General features: G+C 39.4%; 3 protein-coding genes and 1 pseudogene across 3 annotated transcripts; 1 reads left to right on the top strand and 3 right to left on the bottom strand.

The window, feature by feature from the left end:
* Positions 1–5,230: 5,230 nt before the first annotated feature.
* LOC140777149 (proteasome subunit alpha type-7-A) lies at positions 5,231–9,169 on the bottom strand. Its single transcript, XM_073121075.1, has 3 exons — positions 8,861–9,169; positions 8,355–8,769; positions 5,231–5,601 (listed from the first exon to the last, which is right to left on the bottom strand). Exons 1-3 carry the CDS (start codon positions 9,031–9,033, stop codon positions 5,440–5,442), a joined length of 750 nt encoding a protein of 249 aa, XP_072977176.1. The 5' UTR covers positions 9,034–9,169; the 3' UTR covers positions 5,231–5,439.
* Positions 9,170–12,128: 2,959 nt separating this feature from the next.
* On the top strand, positions 12,129–14,138 carry LOC140768038 (extracellular ribonuclease LE-like). The gene is made up of 4 exons (XM_073108125.1): positions 12,129–12,296; positions 12,640–12,792; positions 13,233–13,425; positions 13,703–14,138. The coding sequence occupies exons 1-4, from the start codon at positions 12,198–12,200 to the stop codon at positions 13,987–13,989; spliced, it is 732 nt and encodes a 243-aa protein (XP_072964226.1). The 5' UTR covers positions 12,129–12,197; the 3' UTR covers positions 13,990–14,138.
* Positions 14,139–14,256: 118 nt separating this feature from the next.
* LOC140768047 (protein EARLY-RESPONSIVE TO DEHYDRATION 7, chloroplastic-like) lies at positions 14,257–16,032 on the bottom strand (annotated as a pseudogene).
* A 1,101-nt stretch (positions 16,033–17,133) lies between these two features.
* Positions 17,134–20,863, bottom strand: LOC140770981 (uncharacterized). Its single transcript, XM_073112329.1, has 2 exons — positions 18,096–20,863; positions 17,134–17,739 (listed from the first exon to the last, which is right to left on the bottom strand). The coding sequence occupies exons 1-2, from the start codon at positions 20,707–20,709 to the stop codon at positions 17,372–17,374; spliced, it is 2,982 nt and encodes a 993-aa protein (XP_072968430.1). The 5' UTR covers positions 20,710–20,863; the 3' UTR covers positions 17,134–17,371.
* Positions 20,864–23,405: the final 2,542 nt, after the last annotated feature.

Raw genomic sequence — 23,405 nt, 5'->3', positions numbered from 1 at the left:
ACAAACAAATACGAGATTTAAGAATAGTATGCTTACAAAACTTAATAAAAACAAAACATACTTTTATATAATTAAATAGAGATTAACTAGTCATCCAATATGGTGTCCAAAGATTATATCATTACCGAATTAAAACTACTATCTTTCCTCGCTAAGTCAACTCGCATGGTTTCAAAGTTGAAGAAGAGACTTCAAGACAATCACATTAGGATCAAGATTCCGGATCTTTATAGATCTTCCCTATTCACGAATTCTTTTGGTCCCTCATCTATATAAGCTATTAAAGCATAGTTCGGTTTATTCAAAGAGAATAAATTATTGGAATAAGTTATTAGTAATAGTGAATAACTGCTACTCTTTTATCTTGGTTGGGATATTTCTTGACCATGATAATCTCCGACTCCGGGAGCTTCTATTACGCAAGCATTGTGACAAATTAGTGAGTTGACTTAATTCCCACCCTTTACTTAGCTTTCTTAGTAATCCAATGGAATACTTAATATACTTTTTCACTCTTTTAATATAATATAATATAATATAATATATATATATAGCTTTTTCTAATAAAAAGAACGTAAAGTATTTGGGCCTGTCTTATTCCATCCATCAATTATTCTGAGAATTATCCTTATAATATCATAGGAGCAGAAATATACTAAATACAAATAAAAATAGCCGAATAATTTTATCCAATTAGAGGCTATTGAGTGACCACAACTTCCACTAATTGAAATAGCCGAGATTGCCTACTTTTATTGACCTTTCTAAGCTTTAGTTATGAGCTATTTAGTCTAAGGTAACCTAATTAGTACTGCAGCTTTGAGAAGGAGTGCATCAACTAGGTATTTGTTTAAATAAATAATAAACTAAGGTATTATGGCTCACGCTATAATGTGATGTTTCTAAACTATAATTATCTCTTTTTTTAATCTTATTTTTAAGATAGGATAAAAAAATTGAGATAATCTTGTTATTTATCATATTTTGATAAATAATTATTTTGCCCCATCTCAACTCAAGTAGAGCTGTCAAAAGAATTCTTAAAATAATTTCGAGTCAAGACCGAGCACAAGTCGGTTTGCTTAAGATAATTTGTATGAGCTTAAAATTATTATATATGAAACATATATTATAAATTATTAGATCTTAATCCGATGGCTCATATATCTTAATTATAGGTTTGACTCGCTTAAAGCTTGAATTGAGCTCCATTTAAACTGAGCCTAACTGATTTAAGGTTTGAATGAGCTCATTTGAGGTTCAAATTGATCTCATTTGAGGTTTGAATTAGGTTCAACTCATTTAAGACTTGAATAGGCTCATTTAACTTATGTCTCATTTATGGTGATGTATTGTGTCATATTCTGAAATTAGATTCATATTGAACAATATAATACTATAAAACTATAAGATACTTGGTACTATTTTATATGAATTTTTTACATAATTGCTATTAAATTTTTTTAAAAGATCATAATTGCCGCTTCATAATGTAAAATATTGTATCAATCGTGAAATCAATATATTCTTTTGAAAATATCACTTTGATAGTTAAATCTAACTAATTATGAATAAAATCCAATTTAGATTTAAGAAGATTATTTATCCTTGGATAAATTATTTAGAATAGTCTAAAAGCTATTTAATATATACCAATATCATAGTACAAAGAAATATATATTCTTTTATGTGAGACAAAAATCTTTGATAAATATCTTATACTATATATTTTAAGAAAGAGGTATTTTAATCATTTACATGTGTTTATTAATTATTTTTATTGGTTTGAAAAATAATGAAAATTTAATAGTGTCCTAATTAAACCGGTGCAATTAGAATTTAAACTTCTAAGAGCACTTTTAACCATTTAAGCATCATCCCAATTCTAACTATCCCAACTAATATTTTTATTCAATTCGTCAATATATATATATTGTTTTTAAATTAAAATATTTAAAAAATAGCATTAGTTTTTATTCATCATAAAGATGATGTATAGTTGGTATGTGTTACGAACCAGCCTAATCCGATCCACAACGGTATCGAAACTTTAGATCACAGTTTGGTAACCCTCCAATAGCTAGAAGGATACTAGGGTAAGTTTGTGGTGTGAAAGAAAAGAAGTTGTTGTGAAAGAGGGTGGTTAGAGGCTAGAAGATGTCGACTGTAGACTGGGCGGTGGGTGGGAGGTGGGAAAGGGCGCCAATGGCTATGACTAGAGTCAAGAGAGAAGAAATAAGGTTAAAACCAATTCTAATAACAAGATCATCTCAATTAGGATTTCCTCCACATATATATAGATGTTCATCCTAAGAACTCCTTAATTAACATAAAAACATTCCAAACAACCCTAACAAATCAACAAAACCAGTCTTCCTTATCTTCTCGGATTAACCCTTCGTTTTTCCCCAGATAGATCCTGAATCTGGAGAAGTTTTGAATACCAAAGTTGTAGATTTAGAGGTTGAAGATCTTATCCAACTAGTTTGATATTATTTCTATATCTGTAGAATATTCAGCGAATATTTTTCCGAAACTGTGTAGAGCTAAATTTAGCTAATTAAATAAAATCCTAACATACTAAGACTCTAACTAAACTAAATAATCAAATAAGATAATTAGAATCAATTCATTGAGCCTAATCTCTCTTCGATGTAACCCGATATGACTCGGTTCGCATTAGAATGTTGCCTAAAACATCATTAATCAAAACAGTGATTTATATACAAGTAAAAAAAAAATCAGCAACTGGTTTACTGTCTTATTTGATGTGATATTTTGTAATTATTTTTTGGTCATTGGTACGAGAAAGTGTTTTATTACTTATTACATGCAGTATAAGAGGGTGAATAAATACTTTGGACATCCCAATTTTCATATCATCAAGGAATTAATGCTTAAATAGTTATAATGACTTATACTAAATTAAGACACAGTTAGATTTCTATTTCTTTCTCCAAAAAATATTTGGGATTTTTACATAATTGACTCTCTTTCATAATTACCAATATAGTTAATTTTTAATAGATTATTATTAAAGTTAATAAACATATCTAAATAATTAAAATACTATATATATTTTTTATAGTTTAGATCAGTTAGATTCAACTAATAGAATGATATTTTGGAAAGGGTACAATAATTTTCAGTGGCAATTATGAAAATTTGAAGAATACAGAGGAATGTTTCTTATGGCAAATATGTAAAAATCTCAAAAACTGATGCAATCTTAAGATGCACAGTGAATTAAGATAGGTTTCGTAGATAAGAATATGAACACTGACGCCATTCACGGGAGCTATGAACGTGACAAGTTCCATTTACCTAGTGATGTTATATACATGTAGAAGGGTCAAAAGTAATCTTGAAAAGGGGAAAGAAAAAGAAGAACGAAAAAAAAGGATTCAAGGCACTGTAGGTTTGTAAGCAAGATTGAGACGTTATAACGATCGCAACTGCCTTTTTTTTTTTTTTTTTTTCTTTTTTTAATTTATTTATTTTTCCCAAGGTTTTCCTTTCCTCCACATGAGATGTTTGCTCGTAGAAAGAATGGAAAGAGACGCTTAGCTTATCTTTGCAATGCCACCCACCAACACCTATATGTACCCACTTTGACATTACATGCGTGCATGGCATCATGGAGGAGGAAAAATTGAGCAAAAGAAAAATTCCTCCACTGTTGTCGTTTGAGAGACGTATACACTTGTGTTGTGGGACATAAATATTCTTGTCAAGAAAGTAATACCTTTCATTTTATGTATGTATTTATAGATAGATAGATAGATAGTAATCTTGATGAGGATTAAGAAGGTGGAAGTCTAGATTTTTTATTTTTTTTGTGTTCAAGTTGTGTGATTTGTTTTGAGTGGATAAGTAAGTGTGATGGAAAGGAGAAAAGATGTAGGAAAAGGGAGTGTGGGGCCTGGGAGTCACCAATGGGCCTCAGCCTTATCCATTCTAATCAAGTTTTTGCTTTCCTATAGCTGCAGCAACTGGCATTTGGTGCACATCAATCCAACTTTATATTAAAAGTTTGATGGATATAAGCATCCATCACTTTTATCTTTTTTATGCATACATCACTTTGTTTTTCGATCGAAAACAATATCTCTACACGTAGACTATCTTATCCTCTGTATACAATTTCGCCGATTAATTAGTCTCACTTTTCGGCTTTGATTTTTTTTTTAGTGAATTAGTTTAGAGGAGACCCTAAACTCAAAACAAATAAACAAGGCCATATAAACTAATTCTTATATTTGCTACTTTTTTATTTCATTTTCCTCTGGAGGTATTTAACTAGATAAGAGAACAGTGCTTGTCATTTGACCTTTGAAAGATGCACAGTTATTAACAAATAGTTTACCTTAGAACATAAACATTCAATTTCTCAAACAAAGAGTCTGCTGAGACCTACCATTCGTAAACAATCCGACTGTAATAATTCCTGCATCCACTCATCACTGTAGCTAAAACAATCATAGGCTACTGCCAAGTACAAAGTCAATATGAAATTCCTGCATTCGGGCTGCCGATAATCTGCCAAAATTATCATTTTCCACCTTAATAAAGTTTTATAATTCCAACCAAGAAACAAATGATATATGCCTCAAAACAACTCAGATGAATGCAATAAGCATTAAGACTGCTCGCTTCTATATCAGACCTCAACAAACATCCAAGGATAGCTATCCAGCATAGGATAGTCATGGATGCTGATTCTTATGACTGAATGGCGGACGGCAGCATGCGTTGCAAAGTCAACAATCTCAGCCTATAAGTCCGCTGGCATGAATTGGCAGACCTTTATAGTTGCATTCTTCCCCAGATGCCCCACAAAATGAGTTACTATAGACATCTCAAGAATTCCTTGCATAGAGTTTGCATAGACAACTGTATAGGTACAGGGCGTCCTCAGTATCAACAAAGAAAGAATTGAATTGTCCATTAGCAGCACTTCTTGACATCTGCAAGTCTTCCAGAATGGTTCTCAATTATATCAACAAACTAATTTACAACCATATCCCGCAGGCAAAGCAGCCTACCAGAAACCAGACACCCAGTTACAGCTAAGTGAAACCAAAGGATATCTAGAAAAGTTAATGAAATCTCCAAACATCTGCTCATACTTTATTTTCACATGCACTCTAAAAACTCACTCAGAATCACATTCTTTTTCTTTTCCGGTGACAATCCAAAGTAAACTGAATATAAAGCTGCAATCTCAACGGATCAAGTAACTTGGCGACAGCAAGTTAGGTGTGTTGCATAAACCTAAGTCAATATATCTTCAGGCCATGTAAACAAGGACTGCTTTTACCCAAATAAACACAACATTCATCTAACAAAAAATGAAAATAAAAGGAAGTTCGAAAAGTTTAACATAAAGGGTTGTAAGTTGCAACACAAAGTTACTGGAAGGAATGACAGGACCCAGGATCAAGTTCCCTGGGAAGGGGCTTTCTTTGCAGCCTCAGCTGCAGCCTTCTCTGCCTCGATCTCAGCAACATATGCATCAATTTCAGCTTCATCAAGTTGACAGAGGCCATCCTTATGTGTCATGACAGCAATTTCGATGTTCTTTCCACCACTCTCAACAACCTAAAGGTCCCAATTCATTGTCATTAAATTTAGATCAGGTGAAATAAAAAGAATGCCATAATTTGCAATAAAAGGGAAGAAGCAAAGTTCTATGCTAACTACAGGTAAGCTAATACTTGAGGTTGTTTCCATACTGCATATATTACAACAACAGCTAGACGAAAGACAAGCAGAGATGATAATCTATGATAGCAGAACAAACTGAGTTTGAAGAATTGAGCAATTTTGAACAAAGCTGGAATTTCTTGGTTTAAAGATTCTAAAGGAAGAAAACTTTGCCCAAAAGTCATCCACAAACTTGCATAAAAAGAGTGCATCAGAGTATCAAAGAAAATGCAAATTAAGAAAAAACCAAACAATGTTGAGATATGGAGATAGAATTATGTGTGATGTACGAAACACAAAAGATCATAGACAGCAGTAATTACATTGCCTTTTATCCCAAGAAAAGAGCAGTCATGAACTATACATATAATGGGAACAAGCAAATTGCTATTTGCCTGCTATGGATGAAGCAAGCATTGCAAAGTCTATCAGCAGAATGAATACTAATATTATTGAAAACTCTATTACAGAGTTAAAGAAAAGAATTAGGACTTTTAACATTAGTAATATATAAAGTGTGGTGTTATTCCAACTAACACATAAATTGGCAGCTTGAAATAGCATTTCTGGCATGTTCTTTAAGGGGAAAAAAACAGTAAACAGAAGGATCCTTGGCATATCAAATTATGAGTCGCAATGAATTAAAAAGAGGGGTTATCTACTTAGCTCATTATGAGATAACTAAGTTTCTCACCCAATGTGTAAACAGTCATAATGCCAATTTTCTAAGATTAATTTTATTATATAAAAAGTACAAATTGAACCGTCTGCACAGTTCAATGTATTACTTAATGCTTAATGCACCTTTGACTATTTAAGGTTAGACTGTGAAAGCAGGGAATCAGAGTTCAGCAGGACCAAACTACTTACTCAATGTCCTTGGTTATTCAAAAGACTCTGTCGACCACATGCGCAAAAGTTATAGGATAAGTTATCTCATGCTAAATCAAAAGCTGAGGAGAAAGTGAAACCATCTTCATGTGTTGTGAACCAGCCCAGAGCTGGTGGATCTAGTCGAGTCAGGGTTAATTTAGTGAGTTGGGTCTAATCTAGAGTTGCTTCGAGAGAATGCGACTTAAAATAGGGTAGCCACTAGAAAGGTGGTGCGTTGAGTACCCCAAAGAGCAACGAGAATTACCCAAACTTTTCTTCCACTCTCTCTCTCTTCCCAAATTTTCCTTCACAGCTGGCAACACACAGACCGAAGCGACCAGCTGATTTCATCCTCCCTCTAACTTCATCTTCCCCACGCCACCCCCCCAAGTCTCCTCGCCGAGCCCACTAGCCTCTCACCCACAGCTCACCTAGGCTAGCCACCACCCAAGTTCGCGCTCCACGATCGCCTTCTCCCACCACAAGCCACCCAAGCATCTTCCACCTCCATCCCTTAGCCCACGCTGCATACAACGAACCACCTTCTTATCCCAACCGAGCTCAACCCGCACCATCATGATAGTCCACAACACACATAGCAACAGACCCTCAAGCTTTTGAATATTTAAAAGTGCACATCTTCAGGATGATTGTTGCTGTAGCAACCATCAGCAGTGTGACACTGGCTGATATTTTTTGTACATGTTGCTGAGAAAGGTACTTTTGAGTTATATATGGTTTTCTAACACCCATAGTACTAAAAGGCACCGAAAGCTAAAGCTGTTGAATCAAAAGCTGAAACAGTTGACATACTGCAACCTAACTACCAGTACTATTATAGAGAAATTTCATGTTCCATCAAATCCTTCATTAAGTCAACAAAAGGGAACATGAACCCTAAGAAGAAAACAAACAACTAATCTTTTGATTGATGACTTAACATTATAATATCTCGCCACAATCTTCTCCAATGTCAACTCCAACGCGGTTTGCAAGTTATGGTAATCCAACGTAGTTCAAAAAAAAGTTAGCCTACCCAGCTTGTCCACATGAGCAATTTTCATTTTATACCAATATGATTCACTGCTATTGACAGATTTATTATGGCAAATTCACGTCAATTCCAATGGAATAATAAAAACTAATGAGAAAAGTAATCACATACATGAACTGTATAGGTGGTTCAGCAGCATTGCCTAAATCTTAGGAGTTAGGAGAAGATGGCAATCCACAATTTAAATATGGGTAGATGTCTAGATGATCGCAAGGTCAAATATTCTCCCAACCTATATTTATTGCTAAAGTTTATGCTATGAGCCTATGCTACTAGAGATTGTGAAGATTGATTGTATGATACATAGTGCTTTCTTGCTCTACGGACAAGTCCAAATAATGTTTTCACATGATTGACTATACAAAAGAGGTTATTGTGGTTTAAACTCCAATCTTTGGTTAATTGTTCATCATAAGGTTTATCGTGCTGAGTCTCCTTTTGCCTTCCCTTCAACTTCCATATTCCTTATTCATCCATCCTTCTCCTTTTTTTCTACTCACTTGTCTACCATCTTTGTGCTGAAAGGATTAATCTTTAATCCTTAACTTTCAATACTACTCTCAAGTTTCAGATGTGACATTTTGAATACGAATGCATGATGTTAACCACGTTCTTCCTTATGCCTACAGCTTAATATCTACCTAACCTCCATAAAATAAAAAAGCAAATCTAAAACACATAACCATGAACAACTATGATTCAACCCAAAAACGGAACTCACCTCAAGAAGTGCCCGGATAGCGAGCTTCACCGTCTCCTTCCCCGACGTCTCCTTGTAATTCTTCTCCAAGAACTCCCTCATCGAATTCGAGTTCCTCCCCGTCGCATTCGCCTTCCACGCCGAGAATGTCCCAGAGGGGTCGGTCTGGTAGAGCGCCGGCTTCTCCGTGTATGGATCAAACCCGACGATGAGCGTCGAGAGCCCGAAGGGCCTCACCCCACCGCTCTGGGTATACTTCTGCTGCAATCCAGCAATGTAGCGGGTGATGTACTCCACGGTGACCGGATCCTCCACCGTTAGCCTGTGGCTCTGGCACTCGATCCTCGCCCGATTGATGAGGACTCGCGCGTCGGCCTTGAGTCCGGCGCAGGCGACGGCGATGTGAGTGTCGAGGCTCACGATCTTGCGTACCGACCTGGGAGAAGAAGAGCAGGAGAAGGACAAGGGTTAGAAACCCTAAACCCTAAAACTAAACTCTGAACCTATTCTTGTAAACAGAGAAGAACCTGGAATCCTGGAGCTTCGGGGTGGATTTCTTCTCGACGCCGAGGACGAGGGTGTCGGTGCCGCGGACGCCGACGGCAGCGTTGCCCTTGCGGACAGCCTCGAGGGCGTACTCGACCTGGAAGAGGTGTCCATCGGGGGAAAAGACGGTGATGGCGCGGTCGTAGCGAGCCATGGCGAAAGAGGAGAGGTAGGTTTTAGCCTCTCAATCGATTGCGATGAAGAGAGAAGAGAGAAGAGAGTGTGCCGTTAGTTGTTACATGGAAGAGAAAGAGAGACGGAAGTGAACTTTGCTTGGGGAAGAGGGCAGGCCCCGAAGCCCGAAGGGGTGTAAACGGATCGGATATTACTTAAATCGGATCCGGTACACTATATTTATTGCTGTTTACACTCTGTCTTTTTTATTATTTACAGTTCTACACCTGTATCCTTACAAAAACACCTATAAGGGTGTTTTTATAATTTAATAAAGAAAGTAAATGTCTATACTTTTGAGTTTTGAATGACGTTATATTTATATTACATTATGTTTACAAATGATATATGAATATTATCAGATATTGGGCCGGGTTGGGTTTTTAAACGGGTCTAACACCTAGCAGAGCTTTGTTATTGGGCTTACTAAGGCTAATATGGGCCGAGGTTCACTTGGGTTAGGGAAGTGCTTTAAAGTTCGGATCTTTTAATATCATAAATATTGAGGAGAAATAATTAAGGAATATTCACCATAATTTCCAGATATTTATCATTCTACCACTATAATTTTCTTTTAATACCTTAATTTTAACCTAACAACAATTGATGGAAAAAGAAATATTCTATTACTTTTAAAGATAAAATATCTAAAATACCGCTCCGTTGACTCTAAGATCGGATTCCATTTTATTTTTATTTTAATCTTAAAAATAAGATCATCTCGCAATATAATAACTATATTTAATAGTAAAGAATGATAAATATACATATAGTAGGGTGTGAATGATAATAAAAATAAATAGTGATTTTAATAAATTCTGTGTTAATTAAAATTATGTGTAACATACTAGGTAACATACTAGCCTAATTTTGTGTCAATTTCAGAAGAAGATATAAGGTCAAATGCCCAAAAATAAGAGAGCATCAGTTTATGATTTTCTTTTCATGTATACAATTTGAAAATTCTCTATTTGCATAGGTATTTTTATAAAATTATTAATTAATGTAAGATAAAAGAGCCTATGGATAAAATTCCTAATGATATATATTAATATGCATATACATGATATATATATTTATAAAAAATATTTTTAGCTTTTTAGTCGAGCTTGAGCGAGTAAGCTTTACCTTATGTTCGAATAGTTTAGCTTGATTCGCTTTAGAAATAACTTTAGAAACAACTTCTTATTCATGATAATTTTATTAAAAATATATATTATTTTTATCTTTTACTTTGCTTTATATCACATGGAAAATATTTGTTACACTTTTATATTAAAATATAAATAAATATAATTATTATTATTTATGAAATAAAGGCTTTATTCTAAAATTGATTAAGTAAATGAGGGGTTAATAAAATCAGCCATATTTTTTGTTTAACAGTACTAAGGAAATGCCCCCAATAATGTGGTAACAGGATAAGATAACGATGGCCTAGCAGTGCAATGGCCATGTGCATGGACAACAGAGTGCCACATAGCTGGAGTCAATAATAAGATCACATGCGTGTGACGTGGCACCTCCAGATCATCATATAAATAGCCTGATGGATAGGAGACAGAGACGGATGGAGAAAATTACTACTCCCCGTAGTCACAACATACCGCGGAATCTATTCCGCTTGTCGGCTTGAATTTGGTCGATATGGATTGATCACGAAGCTTGAATTTTTCTTTTTGTTTTTGCCTCGTATGGTATCACTCGTACAACAAAATAGACTTTGTTGTTTCCTTTTTCTTCGAATTAATTAATTAGAGAGGGAGTTTTTTTTTTTTTTTTCATTCGTGAAAACAAAGGCCAGATATGGATAAGACAAGGGGTTAATCTTCTATAGATATAAATACAGTTAGGTCTTATTAAGTTTTAGCCAATATAGTAAGTTGTCTATTCTAGACTTCAAACTGTGTTTATTGCTGAATAATTTGCTCTGAACTAAACGTCGTGCTACCGAACTGTTTCTCTAAGGTAACAGTACTGTCGAGTCATCAATCTAATTAAGCTACCAAACCAACAAATAATATTCTCTATAATATTATTTGAGATTAGAGTCAAAACTATAAACTCTTTGGTCATGAGAAAGTTACCTATCGATTCTACTAGAGTTGGTTAGTTAATTAGAGAGGCAGTTGAGTCTCTAAAAACTAATTTGGAAGGTGCCTAAACAAACTGACTTCGATGAAAGACATTCATCTTTTTCTTTTAAGATATTGAAGATTAAACATTGTATTATTCCTGCCGACCAACACATTGTTGAACTGTTGAGCCAAACCACATTATGTTTATCTAACCATTATTTTTTTATCGTAATAAATTTGTTTAGAAAATTGGATGATAAGAATATCTTTCGTTTTAGCACATACCAAACCTGAGAGGATAAAATAGATATAAAAATGTCACTGTAGACCACCTAAATTTTTTCAAAAGAAGCATGCCCACAACCTAAATCGTATTTAATTTCCTTACTTGAGCATTCTTCTCTGTTGTTGTCAAATTACAAAATATAATTACTCATGGCTGGTTAGGAATGTAATTAGTAATTATAAGTCTATTCTTATGAAATTGATTGAATGAAAGTTGCCTATATCAATAGAAAAGATAATGTGGTAACTAACTGGACAACACACTAAGATATAACATCAGCCATAGAGGTCATTATAGGGCCGAGTAGGTTCATACCACCCAACCTGCAATCTTGAATCTAACATTTTCCCACGAGGGAGTTGCAATACCGACTCACGTGAGTCGGCTCTATTTTTTTAAAATAAAAATTATAATATATATTTAAAAGTAATGCTGACATTTAACTGGCCAATTTTATTTCTCTGAAATGATTAAAATCCTCAATAAGGTTCAAACGGCCAATTGTTCGTCCACAGCACCGGCTTCAGTGATTTGCTGCTCAGATTGGGTATTTGTCCGCTCCTGATTGGCTGTAAAAAAGTTTGCTCTTATCTCTCCGAGTCACGTGGGGGCCCACCCTTTTCACGCACGTGTCTGATTTCATCTTTATAATTCAAATGTGATTACAGGGGTAGGTAACGCCTATAAATACTACTACCGAATGCTCCATTCTCACGAGTTCTTCACTTTATTTCCCATAGATAGAGTTAGAGAGTGCGAGAGAGAGAGAGAGAGAGAGGCATGGCTTCGAGGATTGCACTGTTGTGTGTTCTTGGCTTACTATCTGCTTCTCATGTTGCCATGGCTAAAAACTTTGATTTCTTCTATCTTGTGCTCATGGTATAATATACTGATGCTTTCCTAACTTTGTCTATGGAATGAGTTCCCATTCATAATTACTACATTTTATCCTTACTACATATATTTCAGTTTCATCTCCAAGTTTACTGGAGTGGTAAAAGTAGCAGAGATGACTAGGACAAAGTATATTTGAGCTAATAAAAAATGGGCAGTATCTATACTGAACTTTACTAGTGTCACTAGTGGATTTCAACTATGAAGTCATTAGATCTTGTAACAGTTTCTTTTCCCTTTTATCTTTCCTACTTTTAAGATGTGCATTGCGATATGCATAAATCTATACTGAACTTTTTCTTTTTTCCATACGTCTTACTGAATGCAGTGGCCCGGAGCATACTGCGTGCAGTCTGGATGCTGCCGTCCGACGACCGGCCTTCCGGCGCAAGACTTCTTCGTCTCTAGCTTCACGCCCTACAGCGCCACATCTGATTCGGCCGTCACCAAGTGCAACGAGACGCCGTTCTACATTAACCAAGTAAAGGCATCACTTAGTCTAGATTTATAACTTCCACTGCAACAAAAATGATATGGGACTGAAACTAACATCGAGACTTAATTAGTAATCAGATTTGTTGTTCTGTGGATGATCAAAATCAAAATAACTTCTCGATGCACAAGGATCCCACCTTAACGAAGGATCTGAGAGTGTTCGAGATGATTTAGAGGATATATTGAAATCAAAATACATATTGTTTTTTTAAGTAATTATAATACAAGAAAAACCTTCAAGAAGAAATATAGTTTAGTCATTGACAACCCTAACACCACATCTTAGAAATATTAAACTAACCAATATAATGATAGTTCTAAAAGAATCAAAGGATTTCAGCGGCAATTATGTTAAAAAAGAAAAGACCCTGAAATTTCTCTTTACAATACTCTTTGGAACTGATGAGTAACTTGATCCTGCAACAGCTCTCGAACTTGACTTCTGAATTATATCTTTACTGGAGCAACATCAAGTGCCCAAGTAACAACGGGAAGAGCACATGGAGGAGTGCATGGAAGACTTACGGTGTGTGCTCCGGCTATAACGAGACTTCCTACTTCCAAGCCGCATTGTCTCTCAGGGACAAGGTCGACGTATCCTCCCTCTTGGCCAACAAGGGTAAACTACATCACCAACTTCTGATCATCTCTTTCCATTGCATGCTTCAGATTACTGTTACCTTATTTCTTAACATTAATTGAGGCATAAGCATTAGTAAAACGTTATGCTAGGATCAAGAAGGAAAGCCACATAATAACATCCTAATAGGAATCATAATGCAAAAATCATCTGATGTAGTCCAATTCAAACTAATCCTATCCAATCCAAAAACTTAAAGACTACAAATTATGAACTCGTAATCTAATATCAACCCTTTCATCTATGGTTCGTTCAGGTATCTACCCGAGCTATGATCTACACACCATTGCAGACATTAAGGACGCCATTGCTGCTGGAACAGGAGCAACCCCTGCAGTCCGATGCAGCGTCGGTCCATTTGGGATATACCAGCTCTACCAAATCTACATCTGTGTTGATAAGGATGCTTCTACGATCATTGAGTGCCCAGTCTATCCTAAGTTCACTTGCTCAGATGACATCCTCTACCATCCCTACAAGGACTGGATGCTGAATACAACTTCCAATGCCAACCCTATTAAGATGCCCGCAGATATGGAATAAGGACATGTTTCAGACATCAGTGTTCCGTTTTGCTTTGCTAAATAAAGCGTTGTTATGCCTAGTTAATGCATCTGCATTTATATCAGTTTGCTCAAACAGGCACTAGTCTTTCTAGTTGAAATCAACGTTTATGCTCTCTTGTTTTGACCTTTGTGGTGTCTTTTTCTTCTGAAAGTTTTTCAGTGTTCCCCTTATAGAAGAAGCTCTAAATATCATATTAACAAGAAAACATACAGAAGATGAACGCAAAATGAGTGCATTATGGTATAAGAACATTGAAATAATTTCTCTCAGGCAAATGCTTGCAAAAGTAAACTACCAGACACAAAATTAAGCTACAAGACTAGAAATAAAACAAAGTACGTCAAGGCTATAAGATAGGGTGCAGCATCTCCTAACCAAATAATTCAGCTCCGCTTTCAGTTCAGCAGTAGCAGCTTTTGCAGCTGACTTAGCAAGTGTCGTAGGTCTGATAAAGCTCTCGGGATCCAGAGCTATGCGAATCTTGAACACTGCCCATGCAGTTCCAGTAGCACACCCTGCAGCATCAAGTCCTTCTTTTGTGGCCTTGGCTGCTTCTTCACCATACCATCAACATAATTCAGTTGAGATCCTCTTGTGGTATAGAAGTGTTATTAAATTATCACCTATAACAGCATGACAAAACCTCGCTGACTTCTACAAAAGGCAACATTTAATGACTGAAGTGTTATTTGATTTCTGATAAGCCACCATATCCATGAGAACAATAGATCCATGATTTGGAAAAGGAATAGTGGGAAACCTAATGCTTCAGACGAGGATAATTTCCAAAGAATTCCTCGCGTTGTGACTTCTTACAAGGTGGAGGAAGGAAGAACGGCAATGACCACACCATTTCACTCACATGCGGTTCTCATTTTATTACACTGCACCTGATTTCAGTAAAGAAACTAGAAAAGGAATCAGTAGGCTTAGCATTCATACCTGTGATATACAAGTCCAGTTGTCACAACTGATGACGTTGATAAAACATTCTTTCCAGCAACTTTAATGGCATCGCAAATCTTCCCTGTAGGCATTTATAGGCAGCGCAAAGATAATAAGTTCGGATTAGTAAAGGATGAAGGAAGAAAATCTAGATGAAAATAAGTAGGATTCCTCCTTAAAAGTACATGGAGAACATCGCATAATCATGCCAATTGGTCGATTTTTTTTTTTTAAAAATGAGGTTAAAGAAAATAATTCAATGTTCGATGAGAAAAATCTAAATTTTTATTACAGAAACCAACAAATTTCCATTATGAATAGCCAATATGTGCCAGATCTACTGATAATTCTGGATTAATTTTAGAAGCATCTCCCAAGGAGAAGAAGAAAAAACTTCAACAGAGGAGCTATTTGGATACAAATAAATGTTACTTTCACCTAAGCGTAACAGCAACATCAAAGAAAACTAAGTACCAAATCCTTCAAGAGAAGCAAGCACAATATCCTCAGGCAAGAGTCCAAAGAACTTCTTCCCTGCTTTCGAATTCACAACAGAGCTGGTAAAAAATCCAGAGACCTTCACGACCTAAGACAATATCCCATTTGCCACTTTCTCCGACATTTTAGTGACTCCCTTAACCCTAATTAACCGTCACCATTTGACACATCAAACATCTCAAAAGGTAACAATCTGGTCACTAGTTTTGCAATTAGAAGGTAGTGAAATAATCTAAATTCTAATCAAAAGACGTACCTTTTAATCTTCTTCAACGTTTCGGGGTTGACCTCCGCTGCAGCTGACGTGTTCGGCCCCATTCTCTTCTTCAAGAAATCGTTCCCCCACCGGATCCGATCCGCGTCACCATAAGATCCCCTTCACGACCTGCCCCGAGCCGGCGGCGACAAGCCGCTGTACTCCTCCACTTTGGGAGCTAAAGTCGACCAATACGCCGCCGACCTCCTCTCCATCATCTCCATCTTCCCCCCTTCCTCCCTCACCTCGGCCGGCGTGATCTCCGAGGGAACCGACCCATCGAGAGCCTCGGATCCCTCCTTCTCGACCATCTTCTGGATCGAGAAAATTCAATAGGCAACGAGCGTTAGATCGAATGCCTTGAGGAGGTGGTCCTGGTCCAAGGAATTGCCGTCGTCATCGGGGACGAGCAGGGAGGAAAAAAAAAAAAAAAAGTGGGAGGCGCCGTCGCCAGTAAGAGGACACTGGACGGAATCTCCTGCGCCGGAGACGACGGCGAGTACGCCGTGGCCTTGGTGGAGGCGGATGAGGGAGATGCTCTGGTGCTTGTCGATGAGGTGGAGGACGGCGCCGGAGACGCAAAGGAGGGTTTCCTCGACGACATGGGGGGAGTTGTCGGGGAAGAGGTTGGGAGGATCGAGGTGGGGTAGTTGTGGGGGAAGCGGAGGGAGGGGGATTGGAGGTTTCGGGGTAAGATTGGGGGAGTTTGGAGTGTTGGGAAGCCATGGATACTGGAGAGGAAGAGGTGATTGGGATCGAATGGTGGTCGTTATAGTAGGGAGTGAAATGGAGCAGAAGAGGAGGCGGAGGAGGGAGGGAGGTGTAACTGCCATGGAGGCCGAAGCGGTTTAACTTCCTGATTCCTATGCTTATGTGGCGGGAAAAGGAGATGGCTTTTGGGCTTAAAATGGTTCGGATTGGAAGCTTCTTTTATTCCTATTATTTTCCAACCAATTTCAGAGTTATACTAAATATTTTCTTTTTGCAAATAAAATGAGGAAGGAAAGGTTGGCTGGGATGTATTTTGATATTTTATTATAAATGTAGAAATTTAAATTTAAATTTAAATTAATGAAGAACAAGAATATAAACCGTAAGAAAAGCATAATTTATGCTGCAAAACATGAAATTCCCTTAGACAAATTGCGTCTGATTTTACCTTAATAGAATGTAAAAGGATATAATTATACCCTATCAAAATATAAACTTATGCCAGAAATTAATGGCCCTAATGAACCATTGATTGCTAATTTGAATAAAAAAAAATTAACAACTGCAATTTGATCCGAATAATGAAAAATTACGTGCTAAAATTTGAAGTTAATGAATAAGTTCAAGTTATGCCAGAACTATATATACCGTAAATATTTCTCCGATATATGCGTGCCAATCAAACAATAAAGCACCGAAAGATCCAAAAATACCAGCAAGCTTCAAAATACTCTTTTTTATCATATTTTATCGGGTCACATAGTTGCAGCAGCGGAGAAAGATTATATAAAGTTATACAGACACTTCCATTTCTCCTAGTTCACAAGAAGAATCCACAAATTAACAAGGGGAGATTAATTATGTACATCCCAACAAAAACCTTAATAAGCTACTAGTACGTACCATTTAATTCATACAATACTATTTATATATAATTAGGAGCAAGTCTCACAATGCAAGGAGATCTTCGGTGATGGCGGGGGACGGCGACGCAGTAGGATTAGCAAGCATATGAACAACCTCCCTCATGGTGGGCCGAGCGGTGCTGCTCTCCTCCACGCAAAGCATCGCCACCTTGAAGAGGTTGGTGATCGGATCCAATGGGGAGGGCGAGAGCCTGCGGTCCACCACCGAGAGCACGGCGGGGGAGTCCGACGTGTCCGTCAGCTCAGACGTCGTCTTCTTCACCCACCGGACGATGTCGACGCCGTCGCCGAACCCGCCGACCGGGCGCCGCCCCGTGATCAGCTCGAGGAGCACGACTCCGAAGCTGTAGACGTCGCTCTTCTCGTCCACTCGGAGGGTGTAGGCGTATTCTGGCAAATTTTAATAAAAAAGTTATAATTTCGGTAAAAATATTTATGAAAGACTTGGCACTGACCAGACGCATCCCTTTTGCCTCTCGGTAACAAGCAACAGTCCCACTGACCCATCGAATCACTGAGAAGCTCATCAGGTACAGGCTACACCCTATCCTAGCTATATCCACCTCTACCTTGACCATTATGTTCCATATCTTCGAATGGGGCCCATGGGATACATACACTCATTCCCCTAGGCACCTCCACTGACTCTAAACTCCAAAGTCCAAATCTTAGTTTGTCATCTACCCCGTTGACTTGAAATAATAATAAAAGAAAGAAGAGAAGAAATATATATATATATATATTACCTGGTGCAATGTAGCCATAGGAGCCGGCGATTGATGACATGCACTCGGAGGCGCCGGAGTCCTGCAGGAACTTGGCGAGGCCGAAGTCGGCGACGTGGGCCTCGAAGTTCGAGTCGAGTAGTATGTTGTTCGACTTCACGTCCCTGTGGATTATAAGGGGCGAGCAGTCGTGGTGGAGGTAGCAGAGTCCCCTCGCCGCCTCTGCAGCGATGCGGCAGCGCATCTCCCAACCGACGTGGGCCCCCTTGCTCCCGTGCAGCATCTCCCCTAGGCTGCCGTTAGGCATGTACTCGTAGAGCAGCAGGTTGGCTTCTCGGTTCGATACGAAGCCCAGCAGCCTCACGATGTTCCGGTGACGGATTCGGCCGAGGGTGGTTATCTCCGCCGTGAATCCTCGGTCGTGCTCCCCGCCGCCGCGGCCTATTAGGCGTTTGATCGCAACCTGGGTGCCGTTGGTCATGTTTCCGTGATAGACGATCCCGGCGCCGCCTTTGCCGATCACATTATCGTCTTTTAAGCACTCCATCACGTCCCCCGCCGTGAATCCTAGCCGTTGAAAGGCCGTCATCTTCCATGCGCCAGATCGTTTCTTCTTCGCTTCGCGCCATGACTCCCAAGCTTTGCCGCCTCCGAATGCGAGGAGGAGAAGGCTTAGTACCATGAGTAGGAGGCCTAGGAGAAGCCTTTTCGTGCCCCAGCTCGGACCATGAGACCTCGCGTTGGACCCTGGAGCGCCGCCGTGAACCGCGGGGCAAGGGACGGGAGGATGAAGCGTACCGCCGCACAGGCCAGGGTTTCCAGCGAAGGAACTCGCGTTGAAGACGAGGAACTGGCCCTGTACGGGGATGACGCCCGAGAGGTTATTGAAGGAGAGATCGAGCGTCGTGAGGCTCGTCATCTGCTCGATCTCCATCGGGATTGAACCAGTGAGGTAGTTTGCTGAGAGGTTGAGAGTGCTCAGGATGCGGAGGTTCGTGATCCCCTCCGGAATCTCGCCGGTGAGGGCGTTGCGGCTGAGATCAACGGAGGCGAGAGAGGAGCACCGGTAGAGGTCCGCTGGGATCTCGCCGTCGAGACTATTGCCGCTGAGGTTGAGCCTGGAGAGCTGCTTCAGATTCCCGATGTCCGGTGGGATCTCGCCAGAGATCCGGTTCGATTCGAGCGAGAGCGTCTGGAGAGCGGCGAGGTTCCCCAACGCCGATGGGATCGGTCCGGAGATCCAGTTGTTCGAAAGAATGAGCATCCCGAGATTATCTCCGGAGATCGATAGCGGGAGCTCGCCGGAGAAGAAGTTGTCACTGAGCTCGAGCATGTCGGCGGCAGGGAGGTTGAACAGCCCGGCCGGTATCGTCCCGTTCAAGAAGTTCTTCGCCAGCCGCACGTGTGCGAGCGACTTGCAATCGCCGAGTAATTCCGGGATCGGCCCGAAGAATCCGTTCTGCATGAGCACGAGGACCTCGAGCCGCCCGCCGAAGCATAGATCAGGAGGGATCTGGCCGGTGAGGTGGTTGATCGAGACGTCAAGCTTGAGGAGCCGGCCGTTGAGGCCGAGCCCCTCTGGTATCTCACCCGTGAGGTTGTTTTCCCACAGCTGGAGCACCTCGAGATTCGGAAGCTCTGCTAGGAACGGCGGGATCCGGCCGCGGAGGTGATTTCTGAAGACGTTGAGTAGTTTGAGCTGCTCCAGATCCGCGAAGCTCTCGGGGATCTCCCCGGACAGATCGTTGATGGAGAGGTCCAGGGATTCTAGCCGGCCGAGCCGGCCGAGCGCCGGCGGGATATCACCGGAAAGCCGGTTCTTCTGTAGGAAGAGCGTGTCGAGCCGCTTTAGTTGACCGAGGCTTGCCGGGATTGTGCCGGTGATGTTGCAGTTGCCCATATCCAACCGCACGAGTGACGTCAGCTCGCCGAACTCCGGCGGAATCCCGCCCTCGTACTGGTTATAGTACCCGACGTACATCTCGCGTAGGTTCGAGAGCTTGGCGAGGCTTGCTGGAACCCGACCATATAGAGAGTTGCCGTTGAGGCCGAGATACTCGAGGGTAGCGATCTCGCCGTACGACTCGGGGATGTTGCCGGAGAAGTAGTTACCCCCGAGGTGGAGGTGGCGGAGGCGGGGAAGCGATGAGATTTCGGTCGGGAGTGGGCCGGAGAAGTTGTTGTTATAAGCATCGAGCACCTCGAGAACCGGGAAGCCACCTGGCTCCACCGGCGGGAAGGCGGCGGTGAAGTTGTTGTTGGAGATGTTGAGCAGCCGGAGGGAGGGCAGACTGGCGATCTCCGGCGGGAAGGTGCCGTTGATGCCGGCCCAGGAGAACGTCAGGTTCACAAGCCGGTCGAGGAGTGCGACCTCGCGAGGAAGGAAGCCACGGAGGGGTACGAAGGATGCGTTGATCGCTACCACGCGGTCATCCGCATCGCACGTGACGCCAGAAAAGGAGCAATGGGATGGGGACGAAGCTGAGGCGTCCCAGTCTTGGAGGCCGGAGCCGCCTGGGCCCACCAAGGCGGCCTTGAGCTTTCCTAAAGCGTAGATGTCCCTCTCGGGCGAAGCGGAGAAGAAGGGGAGAGACGAGAAGAAGAGGAAGAGGAAGAGGAAGAGGTACGGTTTCATCCTTCCCGTTTACCAGTTCTTCGCCCTTCCTTCTTTGCCCTACTTACTTGTTTCAGAATGGCTCAAGTGGAGTTGCAGAGAGGAGAGAATAAAAAGGAAGTGGAAGAAGAAGGTAAGAGGGGAATCAGCATCACATGTTTTTAATGGACAAAAGAATCGGACAATAGCGAAGATGAGAGAAAGAGAGAGAGAGAGAGAGAGAGAGTTGGGAAGAGACACTGCAGAGAGTGGAAAGTGTAGGCTACTGCATGCATCATGCATGCCTGCACAGCATGATGCCCCCATCTTAGGGTAACGGCCGTTAAGCGATAGAGCATCGTATATTTTGTTCACATCCGGGTCTCCGTCTAAATAATAAAGAGGTGTAAACTGTAAATAAATTATGAAAAATATAAGGGCGTGAATAGAATTATCAATATATAGTAAAGGGACGGAGAAGGCCACCTGGCGTTACCGTGAGGGTCACCTCTCAGGTTGTCAGAGAGTTGGCGGAGGAGTCGTACTGAGTACGGGAGGGCAGGTCTGACGGGTCCGCAAACAGCGACGGAGCCCTCTCGACGGCGTGAGCTGGCTTGGATGGACGGCACGAGATGGAAAGGTCGTAGGCAGCATCATTTGGCTACTGCCCTACCGTGGGGTCCACATCGATCACCAATTATATCCCCCCATCCACGAATCCTTACATGCTCTAAAGCACAGAATCCTCGAACTTTCTCTCCTTTCTTATTTATCGGATAATAAAATTTTGAAACTCGAAATGGATCTCTCCCACTTTTGCTACATGCATCGAAAGCAGGGGGCCAAAAGCCAAAACTCAAAAGGCTTTATTCACACGTTACTTGGTGGTGTTTTGTGCTCTGCTCTCATACTGAAGGGTCTCCAATAAAAGACAAACCCACTTGGCCTTGGGTTTGTTTGTATCGCTAGTTGCCTCTAACCCATTACTCAGCGCCGACAATTGACGTCCGATTCATAAGCCCTGCTAAAGGGAGCCTCTTAAATTATTAAAAATATTTTAAACATTTCTTTCATTGTATTATGATTATTTTTATCTTATAAATCCTTAATTTTTTTTTAGCTTTTTTGTTTGTACCTTATATTTTATGTATTGGTGGTGACCTTGTAAGTATACTGGCAACACGTGAGTCAGTAGAGGGGAATTTTATGATTACCACCATCTCACCCTTTGGCCTAAGAAAACAGAACGGTATTTTAGTAATTTCATTCGCAGAGTTAGTAAAGCATGATTCACGATTAAAAATCAGCTAGTCAAACCAACACTAGCGTGTTAGACTAAAATTATATAGAGAAATGAGAGGGGAATCAAATTACAACTGTATAAAGAGAAGGAGAATAAAAATGGCGTTAATCCAATTGGGTGATTGGAGAACATTGGGAGGGATTACCAAATTGTGGCACTAAGACATGGGTACTTGTTCTTTGGCCACGAATAGGAATCAAGCTTTTTAACTAATGGTAATGGATGGACGCCAGTTCTTCTCGCATGCAGTTGAAACGACTAGTGCTGGGAGAATAACACAGAAATTATTATTATACGCTTTAGAGAGAGGTAGGCACGATGAGGACATGCACGCTTTTGTACGTTTGAAGACTTCTAGAAGACAAAAGCTTTCTTTTCGAGTCATCTTTTTCTTAAAGCTGGCAAATTATTGAAGTTTATAAAGACTGACGAATATTCTCTCCCTCTCTCTCTCTCTTCTCTCTCTCTCTCTCTCTCTCTCTCTCTCTCTCTCTCTCTCTCTCTCTATATACGTATGAGCGATGTCAAAAGGCTTAGAAGCGATGATAGTTAGAACTAACGAGGCCTTTGATTTGTCGTTGACCACCTAGTGAAGACCTAATATATAATAAATATTTCAACACGATGATGATGATGATGATGGATGGTCACTCGATAGAAGTGAGTATTTAGATCCATGCATGTTCTTCCTGTGTCCGGTGATTTTATTATAAAAAATAATTATCTTCTTGTAATTTGAAGTAATTATGTAATAATTATTTTTGATATAATATAAAATAAATTAAAACATCTTTTTCTTTTTATAAAATTATGATAAATATATTTTAGTTATATATATATATATATATATATATATTAAGAGTAAATTGGTAATTTGGTTGGTGCATGTTATAGTATATAACTTGAATGAAATTGTATGTATTTTAGAATATAATTATTCTAATATTTAATTATTGTTCTAACATTTTAAAAAAAAGATTACAAAATAAATAAAAATTTATTTGTAAAATGATATGAACTTTGTTTTGTATCACCTATTGTATATTTGACTAAGCCACAATAACAAACCATTAATAGCAAAGTGACTTAAATAATCCTATTTTTTGTTAAATAGATATGTATTGAAAAAGAAAATTTAAGGTAATTACATGCAAAAGAAAAGTTTGGAAGGGAAAAGTTATTTTTATTCAAATTGATAATAATTGTTAAATAAAAAATATACATAACTATTAATTTTGGATAGAAAAACTAATCGCTACAATTTGGTCAAAAAGTGCATAAATGTATAATTTCTAAACAAAGTTCAAGCTAATAATTATTACAACTAATAGAAATATTATTAAGATAAGAGCTAATAAAATATACCCCAAAGTGATTAAAATTAATCAAATGAAATTTTCTTAATAGACGACTAATTTGGAAATTTTACACAGAA

This window comes from Typha angustifolia, chromosome 2, assembly GCF_048772165.1.
Source record: "Typha angustifolia cultivar Huaian chromosome 2, ASM4877216v1, whole genome shotgun sequence".
In the NCBI taxonomy this organism is placed as follows: domain Eukaryota; kingdom Viridiplantae; phylum Streptophyta; class Magnoliopsida; order Poales; family Typhaceae; genus Typha; species Typha angustifolia.
The sequence above is the reverse complement of the archived record's forward strand: the minus strand, read 5'-3'. Positions and strand labels throughout refer to the sequence as shown.